Source organism: Necator americanus, chromosome IV, assembly GCF_031761385.1.
Source record: "Necator americanus strain Aroian chromosome IV, whole genome shotgun sequence".
In the NCBI taxonomy this organism is placed as follows: Eukaryota; Metazoa; Nematoda; class Chromadorea; order Rhabditida; family Ancylostomatidae; genus Necator; species Necator americanus.
In genome coordinates, this window is record NC_087374.1 from 20,019,341 (window position 1) to 20,047,295 (window position 27,955).

General features: G+C 40.2%; 4 protein-coding genes across 5 annotated transcripts; 1 reads left to right on the forward strand and 3 right to left on the reverse strand.

Moving 5' to 3' along the window:
* Positions 1-1,502: 1,502 nt before the first annotated feature.
* Positions 1,503-5,199, reverse strand: RB195_002016 (uncharacterized protein; the record flags this gene model as incomplete). Of its 2 annotated transcripts, XM_064199067.1 has the most annotated exons (5): positions 1,503-1,682; positions 2,342-2,430; positions 3,435-3,563; positions 4,826-4,904; positions 5,149-5,199. In XM_064199067.1, the coding sequence occupies 5 exons, from the start codon at positions 5,197-5,199 to the stop codon at positions 1,503-1,505; spliced, it is 528 nt and encodes a 175-aa protein (XP_064054948.1). The 2 variants fall into 2 exon arrangements, with proteins under 2 accessions (XP_064054948.1, XP_064054949.1); XM_064199068.1 differs by lacking the exons at positions 1,503-1,682; positions 4,826-4,904; positions 5,149-5,199 and having other exon boundaries at positions 2,228-2,430; positions 3,435-3,444.
* A 7,368-nt stretch (positions 5,200-12,567) lies between these two features.
* On the forward strand, positions 12,568-13,041 carry RB195_002017 (uncharacterized protein; the record flags this gene model as incomplete). The annotated part of the gene is made up of 1 exon (XM_013452834.2): positions 12,568-13,041. The coding sequence occupies one exon, from the start codon at positions 12,568-12,570 to the stop codon at positions 13,039-13,041; it is 474 nt and encodes a 157-aa protein (XP_013308288.2).
* A 4,866-nt stretch (positions 13,042-17,907) lies between these two features.
* Positions 17,908-27,102, reverse strand: RB195_002018 (uncharacterized protein; the record flags this gene model as incomplete). Its single annotated transcript, XM_064199069.1, has 9 exons — positions 17,908-18,026; positions 18,775-18,866; positions 18,926-19,041; positions 19,903-20,007; positions 20,113-20,177; positions 20,823-20,934; positions 21,916-21,980; positions 22,340-22,493; positions 27,055-27,102. The coding sequence occupies 9 exons, from the start codon at positions 27,100-27,102 to the stop codon at positions 17,908-17,910; spliced, it is 876 nt and encodes a 291-aa protein (XP_064054950.1).
* Positions 23,951-24,673, reverse strand: RB195_002019 (uncharacterized protein; the record flags this gene model as incomplete). The annotated part of the gene is made up of 1 exon (XM_064199070.1): positions 23,951-24,673. One exon carries the CDS (start codon positions 24,671-24,673, stop codon positions 23,951-23,953), a length of 723 nt encoding a protein of 240 aa, XP_064054951.1.
* Positions 27,103-27,955: the final 853 nt, after the last annotated feature.

The window sequence follows — 27,955 nt, forward strand, 5'->3', positions numbered from 1 at the left end:
ACCTCAGATTCGTGGAGTGATGCCTTTAATTATTTGTCGCTAATGGGAGATTATATTGTACCCAACCAACGCGCTCCGGAGAGTCCAGAATAGGATGCGGGCGGCGCCCATTGCGCGGCTGTGAACCTTGCGGGCACTCTAACGGGTTGCTTTTTTGTTGCGTATCAGTGCACTCTCTACTATAGACAGTGTTTGATAGATTTCCGAGTGCAGGTCCTCCCAGTAGCAAAAATCACACCAAAAACACAGATCATTCTCTAAAAATTCGATCAAATTGGTTACGAGCATGTGGTCTGATCGAAGAAGCGTTTCACAATCTGCAAGTGGTAGAGTAATAGCGCACCAAGCGGTGACAGTCACGAGCGTAGAAAATTACTTTCTTGGGATAATTTATAAGAGAGCTGTCTCCAAGGTCTCTGTTTCCTTGTTTCGTGATGGCTTAGTCGTGTCAAAACGACCTGACGTGCGGTGCAGTTGCACAAACGGCTATGGTCGAAACGACGCGGATTACGGTGACGAATGGAGCTAGAGAGGGTCCTACCTCAAACCGACTTACCAGCTAGTGGTTCCTGTCTGTAATGTCACAGAAAGGAAGAGGAGGACCCTGAGTGGAAACTCGCATAGAAACTTTTCCCGAATTCTGTCCTGCAAGAACTATACGCAGCTTCGTAGAATATGGACACGTTCCTGATCGTCATCGCAAGACACAACATCTATCCCTTATCAACATCCATACATTCATTCCTGCTAGTTCGAAGAACATAGCGGATTAATGTCGTGCATTGTTCCTTATGAGTGCGCGTTAAGTATGTGTCAATAATGTTTATTTCGTGTCATTTATTTTCCCCGATTGGGCTCTTCTTTAATCCCCTTCGCTTCGATAACACCATTCAGAAGAAACCAATTAAGATTACAGTCTGTTTCATTGCAGACTGCTTCACGTTGCATTGTGTGTCTACCTACTCGGGAAGAGTCCAGCACAAAAGAACTAGTACATATTTCATCCACTAGAATAATATCCGCTGCACAACTGGATCTAAATGCAGCCGGATCCAGTTTCCTGTGCAAAAATAGAAAAGAGCATTAGAAGATTTATAAATAATAGTGATCTCATTTCAGAAACATACGTCCCTTAAACTTGGGTATTTAAACAGAAAAGATCGAATAATAAACACAAATAAACGAACTTATTTAAAAGAATACAAATAAATTTCGTGCAAACTATGTGAAGTCTCTCCGGGGCAGAAGTACATAATGAGGTGGAATTCATGTAAAAAAATGAGAATACTAAAATTTAGCGTTACATGTAAATGAATGCTCCACACTTGCCAAGAAGAATATTGCGCACCGATGGCGGCAGCCCTCTCCTTACTGCACTTCATCTGCGTTGTTCATCAGTTCAGGGAAATGTCATGAAAATGTGGTACGAAATCTTTTAGCAGCGTTCAAATATGAGTGATGAAGCAATAGATAGGAAATGTTATTCATTACACATGCAGTATTTAATCTTTTTTTTCTTTTAATCCTGATGAACTTCCAAGTCCCGCATCAGAATGGCATTTCACCGAATTTACGTCAGCAAAACAACTAAGTAATATTTGATGACACCGATAAAGCAGGCTACATTTGTCTTTCTTTAGCAAGGTAATTACGATGGCTTCATTTCCATCGTAATTGCCTTGCTAAAGAAAGATGAATGTACTGGACACGATCAGAAGACCAGACACATTTTCCCTTAGCCTTATCTACAACTTTTAAGAAGGGTTATAATAGTTTATTTTCAAAAAAAAGGGCATAACTCAGAGCTTGTTTCATCCGTGAACCACCCCTATCCACAATGACTCGCAGCATTTCCAGAACTATAAACAAGTACGCTTCGATGGAGGAAACGTCGGTAGGTGCAAACGTTTCATCCTTCATATGTATGTGCCTGCCAAAACAAACTGCCGTCATCAAAGATATAGAGGTATTATTCATTCCACTAGTTTCTACGGTCGTCTTAGGGAAATGTGGTCAAGAATTTTGTGGCTTTCAAACAACAGTTTTGAGAAATCACAAAGCATGCGCATTTTCTGTTATTTGAAGGTATACGTTGAATTTGCACAAGACTATGCACAAATATAGTCGCCAGCACTTATTTCTTCCATGTGATCGGAAAACATCTACCGTGATTTCCTCACTTGTTTTTGCAAACATTACTTGTCTTCCCTGCTCTGATCGAACAGAGTCATCCCAGTGATAAGACAAAATAAGCAACGCCGACAACCACGTCTCCGTTACTCGTTCCGTTACCACAAACCTTTGGTTGGACGCTGATCGAAGTAGTTATAAGGAAGCTTACAGATTGATCAACTTTTGCACATGTCAACATCGACCACACTCCTCTACGAATTAGGCGATTTATTAGCACATAAACGAATCCATGGACTCCTTAAATCGTAACAGAATAATCATTTTAGCAATCGCAGGGAACAGAAGTTGAGTAGAATTGGAAGTTTGTAAGTACTGCGGCGTAAGTAAATCGATCACCATCTTAATGTTATTAGAGTCTCCAGGATCATGAAAGAAAACCTTCTCTAATTGGAAAATTAATAACGAATACCGTTTTTCTCCTACACAGCTCTGTTCTACCTCATTTTGTTTTGTTGAACTCAGTAGATATCTTACTAAAGCTAACCATCGCGTAATCATTGGGTTAACTCGTGTTTTTAATTCACAATTTTAGTTTCTTTTCTTCTTTCTAGTGCTCTTTTACGACTCTATGAAGCTGTAATTCTGCCTTTATGTGCTATTTTCTGAGATTCTTCCCTACAATTGGTCCTTTTTCTCTACTGGTTAGCCTCAACAATAGCAAAGTTATGCTAGTTGGTGATTCCTTCCACTTAGGATTCTCCAACGGTCCGCGTAAGGCCTCTGACAGACTCGTGCGTTTTGGGTTAATGGTCATCTGAACCCTGGTGACCGTTGTTCTCCTGTACCTTTCTGGGTTTGAGAAAAGGATCTCGCATGAGGACTTATTACGTTCTATAGCAGGACAATGATCAGTCAATTCACCACACAACATACTAAAAAAAGGCAACCCTCCTGTGTAATACTTGGGCGAAATTCTAGTAAGCTCTGTTCTTCCCTCTTTCTGTTTTATGGAACACCCATGGGTCCTTTCAAACCCTTTTAACTACGATACACTTCATTTGTTTTTGTTTTTATTAACAATTTGTTATGTTCTTTGTTTATTTGTTACAAATGTTTGTTGTTCACACATGTGATGATGACCGTTTGTCACCTTTGTAATCTCATTTATTCCCACTTTTCTCCTGGTAATTCGCCGTTGTTAGAAGTACGAATTTATCTTCTCAGCTAGTGTTGAAAATTAAGCGTTAGGGTCCAAGTTTCAAACATTTTCTGAACTTTGACCAAAGACTTCTGATACTCACCGTGACTCATTCGCCACAATATATTTGCTGTTATAATCAGGCAATGTGACGATTCAAAGAAATTCATGTAACTATAAAGAAGAGCAGATATTGATGTAGTGAGGCAAATAAAAAAAATTGTAGGGAAATCTGAAAATGCGACAGAAAATTTGACCTGGAAAGGAATTCCATAAATTCATCAAATCACATAACAACGCAACTATGCACCTGCTTGAAAAAATCTCATAAACTACTGATAAAATTAGGAGCTTAACAGTGAGTCAAAATCCTAAAAGCAGATGCAAACTATCAGATAAGTTACTTGTGTTTGCTGGTATTTCTGAATGTCTTCCCATCTTTTTCATCTTCATTCTCTTTTCTCTTGCTGCCTTATTATTATTATGCTATATAATAACGCGCTTAGTCCGTGTATGTGTTTGTATGTGTGTTTTTGTCTGCGTGTCACGAAAATGCTTCATAATGATGCGAAACTGCACCGACGGGGTGCCGAACCATTGCCACGTACCTGATAGGCGAGTGCTCTACCTTTTCACCATTGTCCAAAGGTCTTTATACATGTATGTTGGTCTCGATAAGCAGGGTCAAGCGTGTATTGAGAATTTCTCAACAGAGGTCGTAAGAGGGGCTCGGAAAACCAAGAAAAAAATTAAACTAGGGGTCGGAAAATCAGAAAAAAAATGCAAGGAGTAACTAGAAAAGAAAGACGGGGTTGTCGATTTCAAATAAACACATATTACACACATACAAAATTTAGTGTAATTTAAGTATGTGACATTCAGCAGAAAAACAGAGATGAAAACTGCTTCTTTTCAGACGTAGTGCCGAAACTTGAAGGAGGATCAGCAGTGAATGACATGTTTTTACCGCATATCAGAAGATATTAACAACTGAAACGTATTCTAAAGCTTTTTTTCAGGTCTCGATATTTGCGACAAAAAAAATGGAAGAGTTGTCTCAAAGAAGAAAAAACGTCAATGATGCATATTCAGTACTTGAGTACTTGAGTTAACATAAAAATAAATGATATAGGATAAATAAATTTGTTTAATATTCGAATAAACGATTGAAGAAGACTCGCGGTTGCAGTTGGGGAAGACTATAGTAGCATAAAAAGTTAGGATAAAAAGAGGGTACACAAACCAAAAAATGATTTCTAAAAATTTATTCTTCATAATTCTGGTAAAAAAAACTACTGCGCTTTTTGAGCCAATCTTGAAGATGGACGGTTTAGCATTTTTTGCTGCTCTAACTGCTTGATGACATCGAAGTCGCTTCGGTGGCACAAACCGTAAAAAACATATCGTATGTGCAATTAGGAGTCTACATTACCTGACGAAAAGGAAAGCCTTCGGAAAGGAGAAAGAAGAAGCTCGTAGTCGAAGGAAACGTACGGACAAACACCCCTAAAACATCAAGATTTCTATAAACAAGCCTCTCGCTTACTTTTGAATTAGCACAAACAATTGAAATCTTGAATAAATGTGATGCATAATAAATAAAGTGATAATGTTGTGATGTGATAAAATAGGAAACCAATTATTTTAAATGCAATTAACTACCTAAAAGTTTTTGTTCTTTCAAAAAATCGACTTTTTGTCAAACCCATCAAGTCTAAGCACTACAAAATTACAGTTCTACAAAACAAAATTACAAAATTACAGTCTACACTACAAAATTGTGTGTTACTAATTTATATGAAAGAAATGAAACTAACCAGAGGTAACTTCGTATTGAGTACTAAGAGACCATAAAAGGCAATCTTCATAGCTTGCACAGTGCTTTGGCACTCTTCGTCACAGCCAATTCAATATCAGAAGCTAGCACAAGTGTGAGAGCACTAAGTAAACGTAGAAGCATAATTGCAATGAAAAGCAGGAACGCTAGCTTAAGTTGGTAAGTGTAGTGCAGATAAAGTGCTTTATGCGTGATCTTTCCCCATTCATCGCATACTTATGCGCGATTACAAAGACTTCGGTAGGGGTATTACATAATGTGTTGGAAAAACGACTGATGCGACAAAGGCATTGTGGTTCGGTAGCTCAATGCGTTGATATGCAGTTTTCAATTTGACGGTCAAGGATTAATCCCTGCTATAAGTGATGCTTTTGCATTTAGTGTAAAAGGATTTAAAGAGCACATTTCTCATCCTACAGTGTCGAACTTCTTACTTTCAGTCGAAAAAGCAGTTATGATGCATATGAAAAAAAGACATCTAAAGGCGCAATAAGAGTTAACAGTAGTACAAATTAGGCTCCACGAGTTTCTGAATATCTACGCTCAAAGTGAATTTCATGCAGTAATGCTGGCTGCGATCTGTAGAGGGAGATTTCTCCTATATTTCTACAAAGTTTGGTGCCTCTAGCTTTCCTAGCCTTTTTGAAACCTAGTTGAGAAAAATCCCATTTTTTGCCCCAAATTTCCGAGTTTTTCTCAACTAGCTTTTGAGAGAACCAGAACACCTACAGAGGCCAAAATTTGCAGTCAAGGGTTTTCCTTGATGCTCTATCCAAATATGGAGTCGAATTGTTCAACGGCGCTATCGTATCCTCGCGACGGGAAAAAGAGCGAAATCTCAGATTTTCGGCAACGCATCAAAATCTGTGTGACTTCAAACAAATTTCCATAACTCAGCTCTTAGTTTATAAAGACGAAGTCGGTCTGCAGCATGTTGTAGAGGAAGATTTTTGCTATCATAATTTGTTTTCGCTTTTTTACAGGCAGTTTTCGTCTCTAAAAAAGCTAGTTGAGAAAAAGTTGAGAAAAATGCCAAATTTCTTAACTTTTTCCCAACTAGGTTTCAAAAAAACCAGAGGGTCTTCGCAGAAGATTTTTTGACCTTTTTATAGCGCAAATCTTCCTCTACACATCGCAGCCAGCTTTATCTTCTTACGCCTCTTCCTTAGTGAGTTATTCATGTTTATTTCAAGTTGACAAAATCCGACATGTCCAGCAGTAATTTCCAATTAAGACCTGGTTTTAATTGCTAAAATAACCTCTATATAACACGTGTATGTGGCAAACAGTGCTCTAAACACAATTTCAAGAAATTGCCGGTGAAATTTTCTCCTCAGTGATTTTTTTTCGGTTTTGCAAAAATCTAGATTCCGGTGGGGATCGAACTCTCATCCGTTCATTTCCACTGACGATGAGTAAAATTGTTTGGTAATAGTTGGAAATAGTGTGAAAATTGTTTTAAAAGGTGTTCTCCTTCTTTTCCAGCTGTCTTTTCGTTTTGCAAAAATAATGGTTCCTGCGGGGATCGAACTTTTGATCATCTCTTTATCAGTGTCAAACAGTACAATTGTGTTCCCGAATACACATTTAGAGCTCACTTATCTTTTTAAATTATATGTCTACATATACACTGACTCACTTCTAATTCTTGCAGTAACGTCTACCTCGCACTAATCCGAGCAAATATACCTGGAGGATATTTTTGGTGAGTAGCCAATGTGGAATGGGTCGCGACCTACCGGTAGCATCTTCGACAATCTAACTGCCTTCTAGTTAGTCTTTTTTTATTATCTTAACACGTCTTTTAATCTCCTCGCATAATGATAATCATTTATTGGATCTACTCATACACTAGTTGCAGTATTTACAGATGTACCAGGATATTTCTGCTCTATCTCCTGAGAAGAGCTTTATACGTTTTAATGAGATTAACTCCGAACCAAGACCTTCAGCCGAGTGGCTGGCAAAGAAAAAAAGTTGAGAGATGTATGGCTCTCTTCTCCACCTACGACGACGACGACGACGACAGCTCCACCCTCTGATCGATCCTCTACTATTCTTTTTGCAGTACTCGGATTCCTCGCTTTGACAACGATCATCGCGCTAGCGGTAAGGGTTTTTTTTGCAAACACTTTTTTCCAGTCTATTTGTGAGCTTTTTGAAATTCTTTGCAAAATGTTTTCTGCTATTATCATTATTTCTGCTCAGACTTGGGCTGTGAAACGAAACGTTGTGAAACAGCAAAGGAAGCGTGACCGCGAAGTCCAGGAACATCAAGAACTACTCGAGCAGTCTATTCGCTCGAGGTCTTTGCTGCTCGACATAGAAAATTAAAACCATTTATAAATTTATTATATATGTAAATTCCAGTAAACATCTTCCTCTGTTGTCACTGCACTGTTCCACATCTCCAGACGAGCTACCTGGAGGACACCTTATTACAGAAATTCTACAGAAAATCAAACACAATATTCTAACCTTGTTTAGATCGGTCCATCGAGAGGTTGAATGCTTTTCTACCTCGATTATTTTTCTTGATATTCTTCCATCAGGCACACGTCACGCGGAATCTTGAACATATATCTAACATGAACATATAATTTCTAGTTATTATTTATTCCATTAATATTCGCTGTATTACAATATATATATATTTTGTTTTACTTGTAGCATTACTATTTCTTAAAATAATTTATTATTTATTTATTATATTGTATTATTTTAATTTATTTATTAGGCGTTTGTTTGTTTTTTTAATTCTTTCTATTATTAAACCCAAATTTTGATTGCTGTATGGGCAGCTATTCTGCGAGAGGGGAGGTCGTTTTTAGGATGGATTTTTCCAAACTATACGCTTGACCCTGCCGATAAGGCGAGTTAGTTTCTCTCATACGTTGGTGAGAGTAAATAAACTTTTATGTGAATGTATACTCCCAAAATTGCAAACTATCATGCTGTACAATAACGTGCTTATTCTGCCACGTTTTTGCGTCTGTGTATGCGTGTGTCTCAGTCAAGAAATTCCTCAGAGGGAAACAAATACTATGGCGTCGGTTTGGTGCGCTGGAACCTCAAAAATTGGGTGAGACGTGTACTACGACGTCGAATCCGTGTCCCGAAGCCAGATAGCTGTAAAATGGGGTGAGGCGGGTCCCACGGGGTTGAAATGGTGCGCCGGTGCCAGAAAGCTAGAGGGGGAGAGACGGGTTCCATTGCGTCGGAGTGCGCGAGAACCCCAACGCAGTAGGTTTCCATGGTTCCTTCGCATATCTGTTTCCCTGCATGTCTCCCTAACGCTGTTGTCATCCTTTTTCAAAAAGAGGTAACACACGTGCAAACGACTGCTTAAATGCAATACGTGGTTCCCAACAGTTTACGCGATCTGACGTAGAACGTTATTTCTATCACTACAATAGTGATATTCACGTCATTCCACGATAGCACATCATTCTTGCTAATAGCTGGGAACGGAGCAGACTCATACTTCGAATAAAGATTCAAATTGTGGAGGTTTGAGGGGAACAGACGTGAAATCAAGCTGGATTGCTCTCGAAATATAGAACTGAGAGTTTAACGAAAAAACCATAAAATCATTCATCTATACTTAAGTTTTCGAGTAAAAAAATGTATAAAGCTTTGATAAAAAGCAATTCTAATTTCCCAAAAATGTCGCAACTACTATCTCTTATTGGTCGGTGAAACGAGCGGAGCGAACACCAATCCACCCGTGTGTGTGTGTGTTTGTCTGTGTGTCACGAAATTTGAAAAAGAGGGTGCGGCGGGACCACCCGGCATCGGATTGGTGCGCTGGGGTCCGATAGCTATAAAATGGGTTGCGACGGGTTCCGCTGTGTCGGATTGGTGCGCCGCCGCCAGATACCTATAGAAGGGGGTGTGACGGGTCCACCGGCGTTGTACTGGAGCGCCGGCGCCAGATAGCCATAATATGGGGTGCGATGGGTCCACCGACGTCGGGTTGGTGCGCCGGCGCCAGATACCTATAGAAGGATGATGGATGGTCGCAGCCGTTTCATTGCCGTGGCCACCGGGCGCTTCGCTTTTCACCTTTGACTCTGACTCTAACATGACTCCTCCGCGTGTCTTTTTCCTTCTTCGTTCGCTTCAAGTTGGTAGCACGTCGTTCTCAGAAAGTGGAAGCGCATGCAAACGACTGCTTAAATAGTAGCAAGATGTTTATGTGATCCGACGTGGAACGTTATCTTTATCAGTAGGACGATGTCTTTCACGTCATTTTATGCCAAAACATCATTCTTTGATAACTGTTGGGGGGAAAACAGGAGGAATATTTACCCATATTTCAAGTGATACTTTTAAATTTTGTGTGCAACATATTGATAAGGAGTGTTTGAAGCTGAAGTTCGAATGTTTTCCAAATGTAGAACTGACGCTTTCAGAAAGAATACTATGAAACCCTTCGCCTTTAGTTATAATATAAAAAGGAAGAAGATTGTTGGAGATACACGAGCCCAATTTCATAGAAAACGGCATTAATATTAATTTTCGTTGATCAGTGAAGCGAGCGAAGCAAACACCACAGAAAGTCTGAAGTCCGGCTTTAGCCGGACGTTCAGACTGGTATTTCAATATCGTTCTTAAATTTTTCGCAAGTTAAACTTCTCTTCTCCACCTGTTTCCAATATTTTGGCCTCATTGCATCGGAAATTATGGTTAAAAATAGCTACACACCTCTTGTCCCCCCTTTTCAAACTTTACATCTTGTACAATCGCCGATCGCGCGGATGTCCTGGAGCGGTCTTCTGCGTTTGCTTCGCCCATCCTTTCGGCTATGCTTCTACAATACTGACAGATAATTCGCAGAATTTCTTCACCGAAGCGAGCACAAGAATTCATTAACTATTCATGACTTATCCAAGAAATTGAGCACACTTCGCGAGTTCACTATCACGACTTCCGCAGAAGAAGAGATCTGGGGACAAAGGGATAAACCGTCTTGGCTTATTTGTCCAGCCCCTTTGTAGTGTTATTGTAAATCTGTCTATATGTGGACTAGCGAAATGGGCATCATTACTATGTGCATATGTAGAGTATACATGACCGTACCGGAAGTACGAGCGAGAGGCTCACTAGTCGCTTATGCGTACAGGACATCAGTCATGGGTAGCACCTAAAGTATACAGCGCACAGCTCTCTTCTACTAAATTTGTCGTAGTCCTGCAAATCTATGGATCGTCCACGGGTGCCAGGATGTTTATCATCCCATTCGTAGTATGAAGCAGCAGAGAGACATCTTATCGATATCTCTAGTCCATCCTTCGCTCAAGCTCTCTGACACGGCTGTGTCCCTGCGCAGTTGAGAGTGAAGTGGGCATTTTGGCGCAAACCGCACTGGCTGCTAATAATATACATACACGACTATCAACTATCATGGCATTGTGAAGCAAATCACGTATGTGAGTGATGTCTTCCAATCCTTGGATGGTGGAAGCTGAGAGCATAGTGTATCACGAGATCTAGAGCTTCTCTCACAGATATGCGAGGCTCTGACTTAATTATTTTTGCATGAGATCTTATTGCTCTAATTTATCTTATCTTATTGCTCCATTTTGCTCATTGTGAAAGACGTCCACAAGATCATACCAGTAGTTGTGCTTTATCCAAATGAGAATGTGCAGCTCATGCCTCTTTCAGAACATAGAAACACTCAATCGTGTAGGAGATAAAAAGAATAGCGATAATCGCTGTATTATGAGCAGGAAGCGGCAACGACGAGTAATGCGAGAACTCCTGAAGAACTACATATATTCACCAAAATTAATGCAGAAGTAGTTTCGGACATAATGATGATCATCCTTGCAGCAATCTTTCGGTTATCTTTTTACAGACATTTCTTCAGATGTGATTTCATACTACAGTCCTTAGAAATTCACATGAAGAAACATTTTTTTAGCAGCTAGAGAGTCGTTTTATTTTGTCCTGACAATGCCAATTCTTTAGTTTTCAGTGGTCCAACTAAAGACTGCAAAAAAACTGGGCTTAGACCTTGCCCGTATAATATCATCCGATATAGCTGAGACCAAAAGATATGATGAAATTCTTGAGTTGTAACTACCAACACAAGTGAAGAATAATCTTGCACTCATATAGTTGATATTCAAAAAATTCCACAGATAATTACACCCGCCTGTAGAAATTAAATAAGAGTAAATATGAAGGTATTGACGGAATGGAGGTGTAAAAATGATACCTTTGAAGAGAAATCGAAACTTTTGGGCGAAAGGAAGCATAACAACGACTCTGTTGAGAGCAACTGCTACACGATTGAAGGATGAACCGAGATATGAGCCAAAAGCTAAATTGATGTATGTGGCTTTAACCAATAAACTTGTGATGCGCCGTCGCATTCACTTCAATTCAGAATCGGACGCTGGCAGATGTGTCAAGTTAGTGTTTTTATCCTCCCAGACAAGTCTGTTACCAATTTATCGACCCCGGAGGGGTGAAAGGCTTGGTAAGCACTGTAGCAGATTCGAACCTGCGATGGATCGTGCAGCTGCCTCATGTTTAGCATCTTCATTTTCTACGTTTTTCTCCCCTTTATACATTGCTACATTGTTGCCTTTTTGTTCTTTGAACCTTCCTAGAAGTCAACTCTATTACGTTATTGCAATACAAACACGGCAAATGACCTGTGGCGGATGGGCGTGGCCTAGTGAACACAGCTAGCCTACGATATGCCTGCTCTGGCCTACCGACAGCCTCTTCTGCAGGCACTTATTCGGCTGCAGGTACCTAACGACCGCCCCCTACGGTAGCTAGTCGATGTATCAAGCAAGTAATAATATCCTTCTGGACAAGTCTGGTAGTCAATATATCGGCTTCAGAGGGATGAAGGGCTTGGTTGGGGCGATTTCGAAGAAATTTATCGATCGTGCGGACCCAGTGGAACCTTTTACTGACTGTGCTACAACCACCCCAAAACTGAAGTAAGTGACACCAACCATCTTAGAAAAAGATTCTTCTCAAGTTATTACATCGCATGCTTGAACTGGAAATGTCAGCCAGCCGGAAAAACCATCTTTAGAGTTCACCTGAGACGTGATTTTTTAGGTGGTGGATGTTGGCCTAGGACCATTCAAAATATACACAACAAATAGTTGCAGTTCAAGAGTGATGGAGTCTACATCTTCATACAAGTGGATGGCCCGTCCAGAATTCTAGAGATAATCGAATAGTATTGTAGATAAAGCTGCTAGGAGACCGAGGGTCCGTGTGGCTCGCAACTCTATTTAACAAGATCGTTGCAGAATGACCGACTCCAGACGCTTGGCAAACTTCCGTAACCGTGCCTGTCCGGAAAGGAAAAGGAAACATTCCTGACTGCACTTCGTACAGGCCTATACGACTGCTGTGCCATACGATGAAGGTTTTTGAGCGTGCCCTGGAAGCTCGCCTGAGGAAAATTGTCAGCGTTTCACTCAACCAGTGCGGCTTTGTGAAGGACTGCAGCACTATAGATGCTATCCATGCTGTCCGTATCCTCCTGGATAAACGTCGAGAGAGGAACCGCAGTGTGCATCTTGCTTTTCTCGATCTCGAGAAAGCTTTCGACTGTGTCTCACATGAACTGTTATGGATGTCCATGAGGTCGCACGCAGTACCAGAAAAATACGTGCGGTGGACGAAGCTGCTTTATGCGAAGCTTACCAGCGTTGTACGGTGTGCTACTGGAACAAGCAGGCCATTCCCTGTACAAGTAGGGGTTCATCAGGGTTCATCCCTCTCACCTCTGCTGTTCATACTGTGCATGGACACGATAACGAAGGAAATCCAGAAGCAACATCCGTGGACTCTTTGCCGACGATGTCATGCTCGCGTCAGAGTCTCGAGATGATCTCCAGAAACAAGTGCAGTCTTGGAAGGATCTGCAGCAACATGGATTGCGCCTCAATGTATTACAAGCTGAGTACATGGAGTGCGAACCAATATTAAACATATTAGATATTAAATTAGATATTATTATTATACTAGATATTAAACACAGTGTGATCGCCTATCCTTTGACTCCAGCAAATGTAAAATTATTCAAGAAGGGGAAATATAGCTCAAAAACTGCCAGAATTTTGGATTTGAACAGTTATAGTTCTCCTTTCCATTTTTTTCAAAATCATTCACTCATTTCATTCATAGACAGGTTTATAAAAAACTTTCTGAGTGTTTAAATTTAAAAGGTACAAAAACGGTGCACTTACAATAAATGTGATTCCAGACAGACCAAAATATGTTCCTTGAAAATAGTTGACCCCTCCTCTTGCTAACCATTCCGAAATAGTCCTAGAGCTGCAGTTATAATCGCTGCTGTCGAGGATCCAAGGCAAGTTGAAGAACTGCATTTTTCTGAGAACAAAAACATGAACTGGACTTTAACCTTTTTATGAACTTTGAAGACGGGTGCATAAGACATGAGAGGATTCTATATCGTCCACTGCACGTTTCTGGTAAGTTTCTGAGTGGAATCTTTATTATCCGTTCAATCTTTCACGTCTGAGGCCTAAACAGACACTGCTTCAAACGATTTCACACTTATTCTGTCGAGTGCTTTCTTCCTTTCCCACGTTCCTCTGTTAAAATTGGATAAAAAAGAACTCAAGCCCGGCGCAATTCCACAACTGCTGCTCCATAACTGCGCTCCGTGGAAGTGCGACGGAGGAACTTGCGGTCGACGCGGGATACACGCTTGCTGCAATGTAACTGCAGCGATGAGTAAGGCTGCAGCTATTATAAAAATATTAGGAGCTGTCTTAATTATCGTTCAACGATTATGCAGCTGCTGCTAACGCGCACGTGTAACTGAAAAATGTACGATAGGCATTGCAGTGTTGAGTTTCAAGCGAGGAGTGTTCTACCTGGTCAGTCGATCAAAACTGGTGATATATTACTGGTTGAACAATTTTATGGATAATTTTGTGCAGTACATGATTTAAGGAAAACTATACTAAGGAGATGTGTGCACAGGGGAAGACGTGCCGAATATAGCTATTAGCCTTACATGAATACGTTAAGCAGTAAAAAAAAGTGAAAGTTACGTGGTATTTATCTTGATCGAGCTTCATATTTACCAGTTGGGACTCATTTGTGCTGATACGTAATATGAAGCACTGAGATTATTAATTATTTCGCTGTTGGCGAAATAATAAATAATCTGCCGACAACAGCTGACGTGACTGGACTGCTGCTTCAACGACAGAAATTCTGTTGAAATATGTCTGTCTGCTCTGATCTCGCAGAATTATCAGCAAGCTAATGATGTTGCATAGACAAAGGTCATAATTAAGCGATCAAGCTTTCTAATTGCGGCTATTCCCGAAGAGATGTGATGTAGAGTATTTCTTTAATGTAATTGTTTTTGATGAGCTGTGCGCCAGATTGTCAATCGACTTTATAGGATGACTTTTCGGCAAATCGCCTCCTTCAAGACTAAAATAGGTGATTCGATCCACAAATTAATTGCTTTCCACGACTGTCTCTAATAATGAACATTCAGTGCAACAAAACGGAAGCGACCAAAACAGGAAAAAAAAAGGAACTAAGTAAAGGATAAAGTGCTTGCTTCCTCTTTGCGATGCGCATACGCGTTCGACTCAACCCAAAATCGTTTGATGTCTGCGAAGGTTTGTGCGGCCTAAATATTGGCATGTTGGGCCAGCCGATGTATTAAGCCTGCGTTTTTATTTCCAAACAAGTCTGATACCGGTCTGATGCAGTTTCGCCTTGGGACGGTTTCGAATTATCGAACAGCGCAACCATAGTTGTTTCTTAACCGGCTGCACTAAACGTGCGCAACTAAATAATTTCATCACACGTAGACATCTGTCACCGGCGAAATCAGTAGGGTGCCAGGCCTTCGTATCGCGTAGGAGGTAACGTTCGTTATTCACGCTTCGCATACAGGAATGCATTTCCCGTGAAGTAATATAGGAAAGAGGTGAGATCACAGCACAATGTTGGAAGTTTAAGAGACTAGCATGCAATTCATCATGTTGTCAGCCACGATGGACGTGCATTTTCTAGGCGATCCCCGCGGGTCCCAAGAAATTGCGACAGAACGTACCTTTCTTCGTGTCCTTCGTCGGATGTACTTTCATGTTATCGCTTCTTAGTCGCACAAAATCCGTATTCTCTGATACCTAACTGAAATTAAGGGTCTAACTAAGGTGAATTGAAACAGAGGGAAAACGATGTGCAACAAAATGATCATCTTTTGCGGCTTCAATTTCAAGTTAATTAGTAAAGGACAGACGACAGAGCGCCTGTCTTTGATTAATTTCTTTGAGATTTCAACGGCAACAATTTCAGTGAAGTATCATAGAGGTTTTTATGAACGTGTGTGCGCATGAAAATATAGAAACGTGTTTTAAGCAAGGGCTGAAAAGGAGTGTAAAGTGTAAATAAACCAACTTTGTAAATGAGTTAATCACTGGCTAATTACTTAGCTCTGGGAGAGCATGACTTAGATATTTTCCGTCATTCACACTGTATAAACACTTCAGAGAATGCTTTGTGCAAACGAATTAATAATTTGAGAAAACTATGATTGATTCACTGTGTTTACAACAAATATCTAGCAAATAAGCGACAGTGAAGTTTTAGAGATTTACGAACAGGACAAATACTCTTTTAATCAAAGTGGTCCGTAGTTGAGGAAAATTTAAGAAAAATGTCAAAATCATTCTTTAAAAGAAGGATTCGCAATATATAGGCAGATTGAGAGAGGTATCAGAAAGCGTCCAAACGATTAATGGAAATGCTTCTAAGTATCATAAGCTAGCATTATCATTTTTTTTTATCCAGTAAAATGGATACGAAGCAAGAAACTCAAGCTGCCAGCAGGAAATCTTGGAAATTCAATATAAGTAACTCAAAAATGTCATGTCACGTGTAATATATTTTGTTTTTTTTGGACGAGAAGAACAAGAAGCAGAGAGGAAGAGTACATTATATACAAGATAATATCTTTACCGCGAAATCATGATCATGATTTTTGTGATCATAATGAGTATATTTAATAACAGTTTTCCAATTACTTTTATTATCTTTGAAGGCACAATCCTCTTGTTCTTATGCTTGCTATCTGCTAAGTTTCATTTCTTCTCTTTAACACCGCGCTGAATAAGTCCAGGAAACGAATAGATTTAAATAATTGTCACCTATTTAATGAAAAAATAAGGTTACGAGAAGGAAAAGGGATGCAATGAACACGGAGACAAGTCGAAAAGTGTCCAGTCTCGGCTGGCTCTATCAATTTTTTGTGGATTCTTTATCGCCGAACCTAGCGTTTATACCACTTGCTCGTGTGGAGGGATACTCATCGCTTACTCAACTAATTTTTATTTCTTCTGAACGTCCTACTATCTCACTCCGGAAAGAATGATTCCCCTCTGAGTAGAAGTACTCACTGAAGTTTTATTCCTGCCACCGCCCTCCTAACTCCTTTCATCACACCCTCCGCAAAAATAAATAAATAAATTGAAGCATGTAAGAGAAAGCCGATGCTTTGAAGTATTATTGTATATATTCTTGGACGACTTTTAGATCGCGTTTTTTCACCATCACTATCTAAAAAAGTCTTCAAAAACAATTGTCCAAATTATTTATGTTTTCTTGTTATGTCAACGTGAAACTTTATTATTGGCCTGACGTTTCGACAAACTCGTCTTTATCAAATGCCGAAAATAAAACGAAAGGAAGAAGGAAGAAAGGATAAAACGAAGAAAACAAAAAAAACCGAAAATGGTTCGAGGTTTTCGATCCCACGCATATCCCATCACACTCCTCCTCTCTCCTCGCCAAGACTCGATATTGTTCTGAGTACACCACGCAAGACTTTCAAAAGGAAAACAAACTGACCAGTCTCACAGACTAGCGGGGATAGTGAACCACCGCGTTCTTAAAGATTGTCACCAATACGAATGTGATATGAGATATATGAGGAGTTTGATGGGATATGCATGGCATCAAAAAACTGGAACCATTTTCAGGTCTTTGATAAAGACGAGTTCGTGGAAACGTCAGGCCAATAATAAAGTTTCACCTAAACCTTGTTGGCATAACAAGAAAACATGAATACATTTCCAAATGCCGAAGTTTCAAGAAGCATGAGGACTCGGAAAGTATCCAAGTTCTCTAGCTATTGGTGAGGTACAGACCACATAGACAGTAGATTTCTGCGGAGAAATAGCATTAGGATATTTTCTCGTGTTTATAAAATTGAGGTCATGCGCAAGAAATTTCGCCCCCTCAAACTTTCTTTCTCGTTGTTGCTTCCATTGAATTGAGTGAGAGACAAGAAACCAACCACCGCTTTCTCCCGATAAGATTTATAGCCGCTCTTGCCAGCCGCATCTCTATTGCTTACAATGCTCCAATCATCTGTCAAAATACGATTAGAAATCGCAGCGCCGAGGGAAACAACCGATCAATACATATCCTTCAAGCCACGCATCAAAGATTGTTTGCATCTATCAAGATGAGAGCCAGAAACGACCGTATGTTAATTCTTCAATGAGTATTTCAACTCCATATAAATGACGATTTCTTCATTTTGTAAGACAAATACATTTCAGCTGTTTCAAAAGTGAAGCAGAGTTAGCAAAATGTACTACGAACGGAAAAATGAGACAACGAGACGAATAAAGCAACGGCAACTCGGTGATTCTATAGCTGATAGAAATTTCGACACATTAGTATATTTCCCAGATGTTCATGCCGCAGGACATCCCGGACCTCTTTCACCTTCCTTGCATTTGCAGTCGGCATCCTTCATGCGGCGCTCAGTGATGTCTCGTCCTTCGGCGGTTTTGCCGATTACGCAAAGGCATCCTGAAAAAAGAGGAATTCCAAAGAAGTGATGCACAGCAATTGGACACTCTATCACTCTGCGCCAACATCTGGAACCTGAACACTCAGTAGCGTAATTCTCTGACGAACACTGATCCCCGATCAACGCAGTTCTCGAGGATTATTCTTCGTCATAAGAAAGAGAAACCGACGGAAAAAATGACAGTAATAATAATGCTAATAATAATGCTATGAAAATGAATACTTTAAATAAGTCACTGCTTTTGTTAGACTCTTTACAAACAACAGATGTAGCATATCCTCTTTTTATAGAAATTATTTCAGTTTCAAAGATTCGATCCTGAACTCCATGCCTAAAAATAAAGCTTGACCAGTTAGTATTTTTCTTCCTCATTAGCATCTCCTAGGCGCAAACATGAACCTTTCTTTACATTACATTCTTTACACCACATTATTCGCATTACTTCGAATATGAAACAAATTAAACTATAATGGTTATATCTCTGATATAAATGTAATGTAAAATAATATATACAATACAACATAATACATATAATAATGCAATGCAATATAATAATACAATATAAAATAACATAAGATGCTTGTATAATACATATAACTGTTCTATTGCTAAAGGCTCAGTTGTTCCCCCGGGGGTTTTCTGTTAACGGCATTCACGTCAATCGCAGTTGCAAATGTGGGGACCAGTTTTCTTCTATTCCTCGTTACCAAATCACAACCAGTTATGAAGCAATCAACAATTCATTACCTTTAGGTCGTGGGAAGCAACCCTCCTTCAATCCTTTGAATTTGTTGTGCAATTCATCCAACACAGCAGCATAGTTTGCCTGCGCACGTTCTCTGAACAACAGAAGAGTTCGCTGCAGCTTGAAAATGGTGCTGGTCGACACATCGATTACCTGACAGGATCACGAACATTTTGACTTGGTGGGTCACGTTGACGGTACTTTTGCTGTTGTTGGTTGGCGTTCACAGGCTGTCGTTGAGTGCCAACTGCTACGTCACGTTTTGAACGCTGAAAGTGCACGCACAAATCAATGTGTGGGACAGGAACGGCACTGTTATAACCGAGTGACACCTGGAGCAGATCAAGTTTTGAAGAACACACGTCCTCCAAAAACAATTACACAGTTCAGAAGTATTTCTGCCTATTTCTTTATTCTTTTTTCAGCAATAAGTATTAGTATAATAACAATCCCTCAACGTTCCATAAGGGAGACTCTGGGAAGGAGCGTGGGTTGCGGCGGTGAGATTGATCCCCGCTCATTTTAAAGGCAGTATACCACGAATCTGAAGTGGTGCGGATCTCTTCCTGCATCAACGGCCGCCTCCAGAATACTGTTTTGTACGACGCCATCTATTGCAACGCTCCACCCCTTGTGCCGCCTTCGCTCTGCGATTCGTTGAAAATCAATGCGGACTGCCCCGATAGGCAGTAAGGGACGCTGCACGTGCAAGGGCGGCGCGCAGCAATAGAAGACGTCGTACAAAACAGCATTCAGGGGCCTGCTTGCAGTGATTCAGGGAGAGATGAGCGGAACCACCCCGGTCTCCATAATCTACGACCCCGTATACGGATGCTCCACCTGAAACCCGTACCACCCCAGATTCGTGATATGCTGCCTTTAAACTTCAAATTTAAACGCTGTTTCATGCGAATCCAGTTGAAATTCGTAGTTCAAATGAATGATCAGGGAATAGTATCTCTTTCGTTAATCTGCCTGCGTGGACATTTTTGAACATGCTTTTTTAAGATTTTAGAATTTTTTTTCACGGAATTACCTCCTTAATTCAAAATTGTGAGATACGTTGACTCTTTCGCTGCAGTCGAGAGTACCATGAGTGGGTGATTCCCAAGGTGAGTTTAAAAACCTACGATTCGGCACTCTGACGGATTGTTGTATGCGGTAACGACCTCATTGCCGAGCGCGTCCTTCTCATTGCATTTGCACCCACCGGACGGTTTTGGGAAACAGTTCTCCTGAAAGTTTGAAAGAATAACTTTCCATGAATCATATCCCATTACAAAAAAAAAGGTTTTTGATCAGGAAGGAAATCCAGAAGGGATGTAAGGGTTCTGGCTTACCTTGAAGTCGCCAAATTTTTCTTTGATCTCTTGATTCAACTCCTTTTTGTGCTCTGCTGTTTGGCCTGAATAATTGCGAGTGATGAGAATTAATCACACACTGGTGAAGACAAAAAATCGTAAAATTTGCACATTTTTCTACAAAAAATGTTGAAAAAAGACGCGTGCACTAGCGTGGCGTAGAAGTGTTCCTCACTGTTGGTTAAGTCGGATAATTGCGATCCATATTTTATTGAAGAGAAGCAAAGGGAAGAGAAAGTGTGCATAAAGCATAAGGGAGCTTGCTTTATGGAAAACGCGCCACAGTTACCCGATTCAAAGCAATCAGCTTTTACTGCAAGCAGGGGTAGTACCTAAATACTAATGGGTTCGGTCGATTGCTCTGTAGTGAAAGCGTTGCTCAGCTCAGAAGAATTCACAATCAGGGCTAATAATATCTCCCACAAATTTCCAAGTCAGAAATAATTTTGCCGACAGTGTTTTGTCATGATGTATTTGCGTCATATGTTTCGTCGCAGATTACAAAGTCTGAAAAACTTTAGTTGATACAAAAAAGAAATTAATACCTAATAATTAATACCCACTTAGAGGGTCATTTCTTATCCGCATTTAATATCTTCTTTTCTCTTTTCTACCTTTTTTTATAGATGAGAAAATTTCGAAGAAGGAAATCGAATCGGCAGAGTTGTAAGTATGCAAGTTTTCCTTACTTTCAACGCTCTTTCTGCACTGAGCATCAGTTCCATATTCCACAACCTCTTCGCCATGTCCTAAGTCAACATTACATTTGCATCCACCGGAAGGCTTTGGGAAGCAGTTATCCTGGAGCATTCGTCCTTTCCACGTGCATATTCAAATAACAAGGTATACAAAAACTGTCAAATTGCGGAGAAAGAGTTGAAACTGTTCACGTACTACTAGTTCCATTTTTACATCATCTTTCTAGTCTTCTTTTTTTGGAGACGGGCTGCCAAATGCGTCTTGATCTCCAAAGATCGCATAATCCTTCAGGATAATATCACTGCTGCTCTCTCTCTTTTCTAGGATCAAAACCTCATTGCCGAGGGGAAATTTAATTCTCTAGTGATAAATGGACTTGTTTGTGCTGGAGCAATATTTCAGTGTAGCTCCTCGTCCCAGCGGGAGGATTAGTCAGTGGAGCTCATTTAGGTCTGTGAGCGACGGCATATTTAGTGAAAACTTCTTTAACGCCATATCTGGAGGAGCAGGAAGAAAGAGCATAGATCCATATGTGAAATAGAATATTCATGTGAAATAGACTGCGTTAATAAAATGAGCAAATAAAGAGGATTTTGAGGGTTGATGCTCACAAAACAGAGGAATTTATTTCTGAACTTCATTCTTAGTGGTTTTCTGAAAACGTCATATTTTGAGAAAGCAGTTGAGAACCACTCTTGTAAGTTTTTCCATTGATAACTACAAATGGAATTTTCAATAGATATTCAAGGTTTTTTGAAAAAACACATTGAAAGCAGCATCGCAGTACTGTAGCGCACTTCGACTCAAAGATACTTAAGATTTGTGTTCCGGAGATTTTTCTTCCTGTTAAGAGAACAATTTAAGCAGTGTGAAGTCCGAATTATTGTGTGATGCAGGTTGTAGAAATAATTAAATCGAACTTGCATGGAAAACTTCTTGAAGTTCAGAAAAGATTTCCAGGAAACATTTATATCCGAAAAAGAGAACTAGTTCAGGAAAACCCTATTGAGAGTTATTTCCATTTCACTGTTGCCTATCTCACTGTTGCTTCTACAAGCTTGGAAAAAAGATGAGTGAGCAAACCTTGAATGCTCCGAACTTCTCGTGGATCTCTTCACTGAGTTTCTTCTTGTTTTCGGCTGTCACCACTAAAAATAGTTTTTGTGAGAATCACAGACGTACATACAGGTACCAGTAATATTAAAGGAATGGTTCATACTGGAAATAAAGAACAAGGACGAAGTTATTCTTCATAAAGAAATAACAGAAATTCACTACTACAGGTTCTGAGAGCAGCACAATAAGTCCTTATTTGAGGTTAAAATAAATCTCTATTATATTCCCAAGAAAATGTTATTTGCGTTAGAAATTAATCAGAATAAATAGAAAGGTTGAGAGCGCATTCTTTTCCAATAATGTTCTCATAGGCTTGTTTTTCTCTGGCCGAAGAGGACGAAATTCTCATGCTTTCTTTTCTTAAAGAGCAATGACCAAAGTAGAAACTCACTTTCAATCGGTTTTTTGCACTCATCATCCGAGGCGAATTCGATCATAGTATTCACAGAACCATCCTTGATGTCACATTTACAACCACCAGTTGGTTTCGGAAAGCAGTTTTCTCGGAATCCTGTCGCAACGGCAGTGGAGCGTTTCACGGCGCACTGAAAACAGCACCACACAAAGATCCGATGTCATCAAAAATTTTCGTTAGAAGAGTGCACACAAACTCGTGAAGTCGTCCGATTTTCCTGCGTTTTAATGCCAAATCAGAGAAATTTCTAACGGATGTTCAAGAGGAGTGTTCGATCATATTTATTATTGGATTTAAATAAGTATTTTCAGCGTGAATCCTGAACGTAGATAAAAATTAAAAAGTGTGGACGAGCTGTGACTCATGAAGGTTTAAGAAGACAGTAGAAGAATAGCATATTGTTAGTAGAAGACAAAAAATTCCAAACACCTTGATAACCTCAAAAACTCAACGACTTTTTATCGTCGCAGCCCCTCTCCTTCTGGAAAAAGGGGGAGATTTTTTAAGTGGATGCATTTTGCTGATAATAATGACCTACTTGACTTAATCGTCATCGCCTGACGCGATTACAGCTCCTTCGCCTTGAACACAGCTCTGCCCAACCTTTTCGAGAGCTTGCACGAAATCAATCCATTCGTCGTTATTCCATATTCTGCGAAACCTTACGTATCCACGACGAGTGTCCTCAAGTCCTCCTTCACCACCTCAGTCCAGAACTTCATTTTCAGCCAGGTGGCTTCTTCCAGCTCGAACCCGACAAACTCCTCAGAACCCGTTGAACAAGGTGATCTGCCGGTCTCCTCAATACCACGGACAACGGAAGCGGAGACAATTCACTTTAGCCACTTTTGATGGCGGAGCAAGCACATATCATCCGCCGGTATACCACATCAATTTCTGCGTAAAGATCTTCACTGTGGCATACCCTAGGTTAAAAGTAGCCAAGTAGCCGTCTAAACAGTCAAGGGGCACACTGATGGTGATGAGACGACGTCGGCAGGACACTGGTCGACTGTTCTTCGCATAATGTCGTCGATGGCGAAATTGAACAGGAAAGGTCCTGCCACTGCCCCTTGTCTTACTCCAATTACCACCTCAAATTCTTTAATTCTTAGAGTCCCTGACGGATAACTCCTTGTAGAGGGGAATTATGATAGAAATCCACGAGTCAGGTATCCTTTCGTCTATCCATATTGAACGGATGATCTTTGTCCTCTCACGAATTCCAGGAGGAGGAAGGTATTTCAGCGTTTCTGCGCTGATCTCGTCGTCTCCACCAGATTTTCCATTTCTAATCTTCTCGATACAAACCAGAACCTCAGATTCGGTGGCTCCTCGTTAACTGCATATGTCGGCCCATGAACGTGCTCGAGTTGAGGAGCCGACGGAGGTAGCCGGTTCAGCAAGGTCTTAAAGTGTTCCCTCCAAATTGGAACGGTTGCTTCACCGACAGCTACTCCATTGGCGGTGTTGAGGACAGGGGAACATCTTTTCATTTTGCCGCTATACTGCTTTAGTACAGCTAGTAGTGCTTTAGTACATAATTAGACACACGTTGGCGGAATTTTGTTCTGCATTCATCGTCTTTCAGACTTGCCATGTCGATTTTCGGTTGAAGAGGAGCTCCTCGGTTTCTCTTGTGGAACCATATCTTGAAGGTAAGAAGAACTGGAAGGTGGTCAGAGTCGAACGCGACGTCCCAAAAGCTCTAGATTTTCGGATATCTGACCTAGGAATGTTCCTCGCCAGAACGTAGTCGAGCTGAAGTTTAAGAGTCCTCATCTTCCGTTTGCGCTGCTCTTCAGGCGTTAAAAGGGTTGACCCCTGCCACGTGAGCTGATGGCGTCGATGATCCCTCTTAAACGTGGAAGCAATGATGAGGCCCGTCTGTTCGCACAAGTCGACCAGACGGTCACCGTTGTCCGACGTGCGCTCTGCTGCATAGTACCATTTTCCTAGCACATCGGATTGCTGTTCGAGTCCCATCTTCGCATTTGCGTCGATTCCGACAATGACCACCTGCTGGCTTGGTATTTTAGACATCAACGCATTGAGTTCATCATAGAAGGCGTCCTTACTGTTGTCCTCAGCGGTTTCCGTAGGTGCGTGAGCACTTACGATCCAGAGTTCACGTCCTCCGCGATCCCGCAGTCGTAGAAAGGCGCGTCTAGACGACGTTGAGCCAAATTCCTCCACCAGGTTCTTGTAATCGTTCCTCACAGCTATCGCGCAGCCACCTACTTTCTTCCCATCAGCACCGCCGCAGTATATGGTGTAATTTTCGATGCTGATGACGGGCCGACCTTTCATGCGCGTTTCCTGCAGTGCAGCAAAAGGCACACAGAGATATCGCAGAAACTTAGCCAGGGCGGCTTGTTGGAGCTCACAGTCATAGCCAGAATCACTCCAAAGGTTCTATGCTCCCTTCAGGCACTTGACCATTCAGGTTATGGGCTTTGGCGATGTACTGGACGACAGCACCTTTTTGCAATGTATTGGAATCTTTAGCCACATAACAGTACAGGTTATATAGCTGGTACGTTCCTAATGCGTACACTCGAACGCTTGATTGCGTTTAGTTAAGGCAGGGCCACCACGTGCAGATAGCAATCAGACTCGATAATAATAATTACAATAACAATAATAATTACTATTATTATTATTACATTGTTGATCCTTGATTTGTATCAATAAGTTTTCTTTCTTTCAAAAAATTTTCTCAAAAGTAGGAAAAAGGTATGCAAGGACCCGATGCAACGGAGAAATAAAAGGTAATCCAAGGAAAGGGTAAAGATAATTTCTTTTCTGTAAATAATAATAAGTACATGATAGTGTAAGAGTGATAAAAATGTACTTTTCTTATAATTCAGAAGGTCTGAGACATTATTTTCCCTACATCGAGAGAAAACGAGAGTAGTTCTCCGCCTGTATTTTCAATATTCACAAATACTTTGTCTTTATCGCATCCCCACAAGGAAGATTATTGATCGCATTATCGCTTGAGGCTTTTACACCATTCCCAGCAAATATTTTCTCCAACCGATAACTGGTAACTTCACAGAGCGTCAAGCAAAAGGAAATCAGGCAAATCGCAACTGAAAGTTGATTCCTGGATCGTATGGGTATCGATACAACAGAACACACTCAAGCGTCAACCACGATTGACTGTAGCAAATATTTGCGAATTTGATGGTGACATAAGGAAAAAAACTAGGCCATTCGATCGCAGCGGCCACTTCGCACAAAAAACGCCTGGAGATTTTGACAAATTCATCTTGGAATCTGCATTCGTAAAGTACAATCTTCCCTTTGCAGATATTTCAATCCAAAACTTTTTAACCTTCGAATGAGCACCTTGCTATGGATGAAAAGAATCAAAAGACATTAAAAAAAGAAAATGAAATTCTTAGAAGCGAAAGAACAACAGGTGAAGATGAAAGAGTGAAAACAAACAAACACACTGTGAGAAGAAAATGTGGTTATTAATTTTTATGAGGTAGTCCTAAAACTATGAGAAACAGTTGTAAGAATAAAAATCAGCAAAAGAGTATGAATTATTCTGTTTTATCTGATTTTTTTCGAACATCTTAAAGCTCCATTGAAAGTAATGTTTCTTGCTTACGGCAATTATACGGATTCCTTGAAAAACACTAATTCCAAGAAAGGATGATATCTATCGTACCATGTGCAACTTGGGATTTTTTGTTGATTCGTCACCACTACACTCGTATTATCGCAGATAGGACGGTTGAAATAGAAACATGAGTATTTTTGAAAAATATGAAAGAGTCTAAAACAAAAAGCAAAGATTCTAGAGGGTCAAACGGACGAGGCACGGGCGCACGTATGGTTTTTATTGGCTTTCACGGGATCGTAAATGTGTGTGCTCACGAAATCGAATAACAGTTTATTTTTGCAAATTAACACACAGTCACCATAGTCGAACAAGGTTAAATGATTTCTTACGTACTTTTATATTCGTCATTTTGTGTTATTCTCTTCTGTTTAAGAACGTTCTCATCTTTCCAGTTGATACGACTATATCATTACTATTACTATTACTATTACTGATACTATTAATGATGCTATTACTATTATTGTTAATATCATTACTATTATTATTATCATTATAATTAATTATATATGAGCATCACAGTTTCCCTACCATATAAAGAGAAAGAAATTACATTTGGTCTTCTACACTTATGTTTTCGTTTACAGTCGCTGTGACTGAAATCGTGATCACCCACGTAAACAAAAGTACCAATGCTCTGTGGTTTCCTTCCCTTTAAATCTTAGAAATCGAGGAAGAAAATTGAAGAAAGAAGGAACAAGAAAATGCGAAGTAGTTGTTCGTTGATGACGTGATTCGGGGTTCTCCTTGGATACAACTCCAAGTTCTCGAATCAATAGTGGGAGAGAGACTAAAGTAGAGTAACCGTACTCTTATTACGCTGCACCATTGTGGACTAAATGTCATAATTCCTTCAATGAATGACTGAACAAATTAAATTCCCATAAATTCAAGTCTTTTTTCACGTTACTACGTAGTACAAAACCAGTCCTGATTAAGAACCTATCGAGTTTGTTTTGGTTTTGTTCCTCAAGAAACACTAAGTAATGCTAAGAGATTTGGCGTCAGAAAGCTGCATTAGGTTAGGAAAAACAACGTAAGTAGATCGAAACTATACCTGAGCAACGACAGCAAACAGGCAGAGAACGAGCACCGATCGCCACATCTTCTCCTCCGGCGCCAACAGACTGACGTCGCTGCGATCGTCTCTTAAAGTCACGCCTCCTGAACCCTGCGTCCCCACGTCGCTGACACTATTTCGCTATCCCATGACTGTAATGTTTATGTAGCTGATGTTGGGCGCAAATTTTACACTGGAAAAGATCAATTTCCAGTGGCAGTTGGAAAAAAACAAACAAGTTGAGTAAGCTGAGGGAAAAGGATTGGGAAGAAGCTCGAAAAAATAGAGTCTACCTTCGAATATAGCGATGAGTCAACATGAGTCATCATAGGGCCGTTATTCCGACTCGTTCGATATTTCGAAAAATTTGTCAAAATTCTAGAATACATTACCGGTGATGATTTCTCACAATTCCCTTTCCTTTTTGCCTGTGCTATGAAACACTAGCAATCGTTCCAAGCAAATCCTAGTATTTTTCAAGTTCTTTTTTCAGCTGCCGTGTCTCGTTGTGAAAAGAAATTTTAGCAGCCATGTCATCATTTAATTCCAGACTACGTAATCCGCATTCATATCCGACATTTGAGCGAAACGATATTCAACAATAGAAATATCCGTGGAATGGGCTGAAGGAAAAACGATAATTCAAGTACTACAAACGCAGTAAGGATAGTAATGGTAATAATAACAATCATGATAGTAGTAATTGAAGAAAAGGCACTCAGTTAATTTCCCACAACACACCTAATTTTTGTTGTCGTACTCAACTATAGGAATTTTAATATTTATCTATTTTGGATCTACAATGTAGCAGCGTTCCAATGTAGTGTATTAGCGCAACATGTCAGAAAATAGCAAATAACATAGTAACCTATCAAATAACTAAGAAAGATCTCGCTCA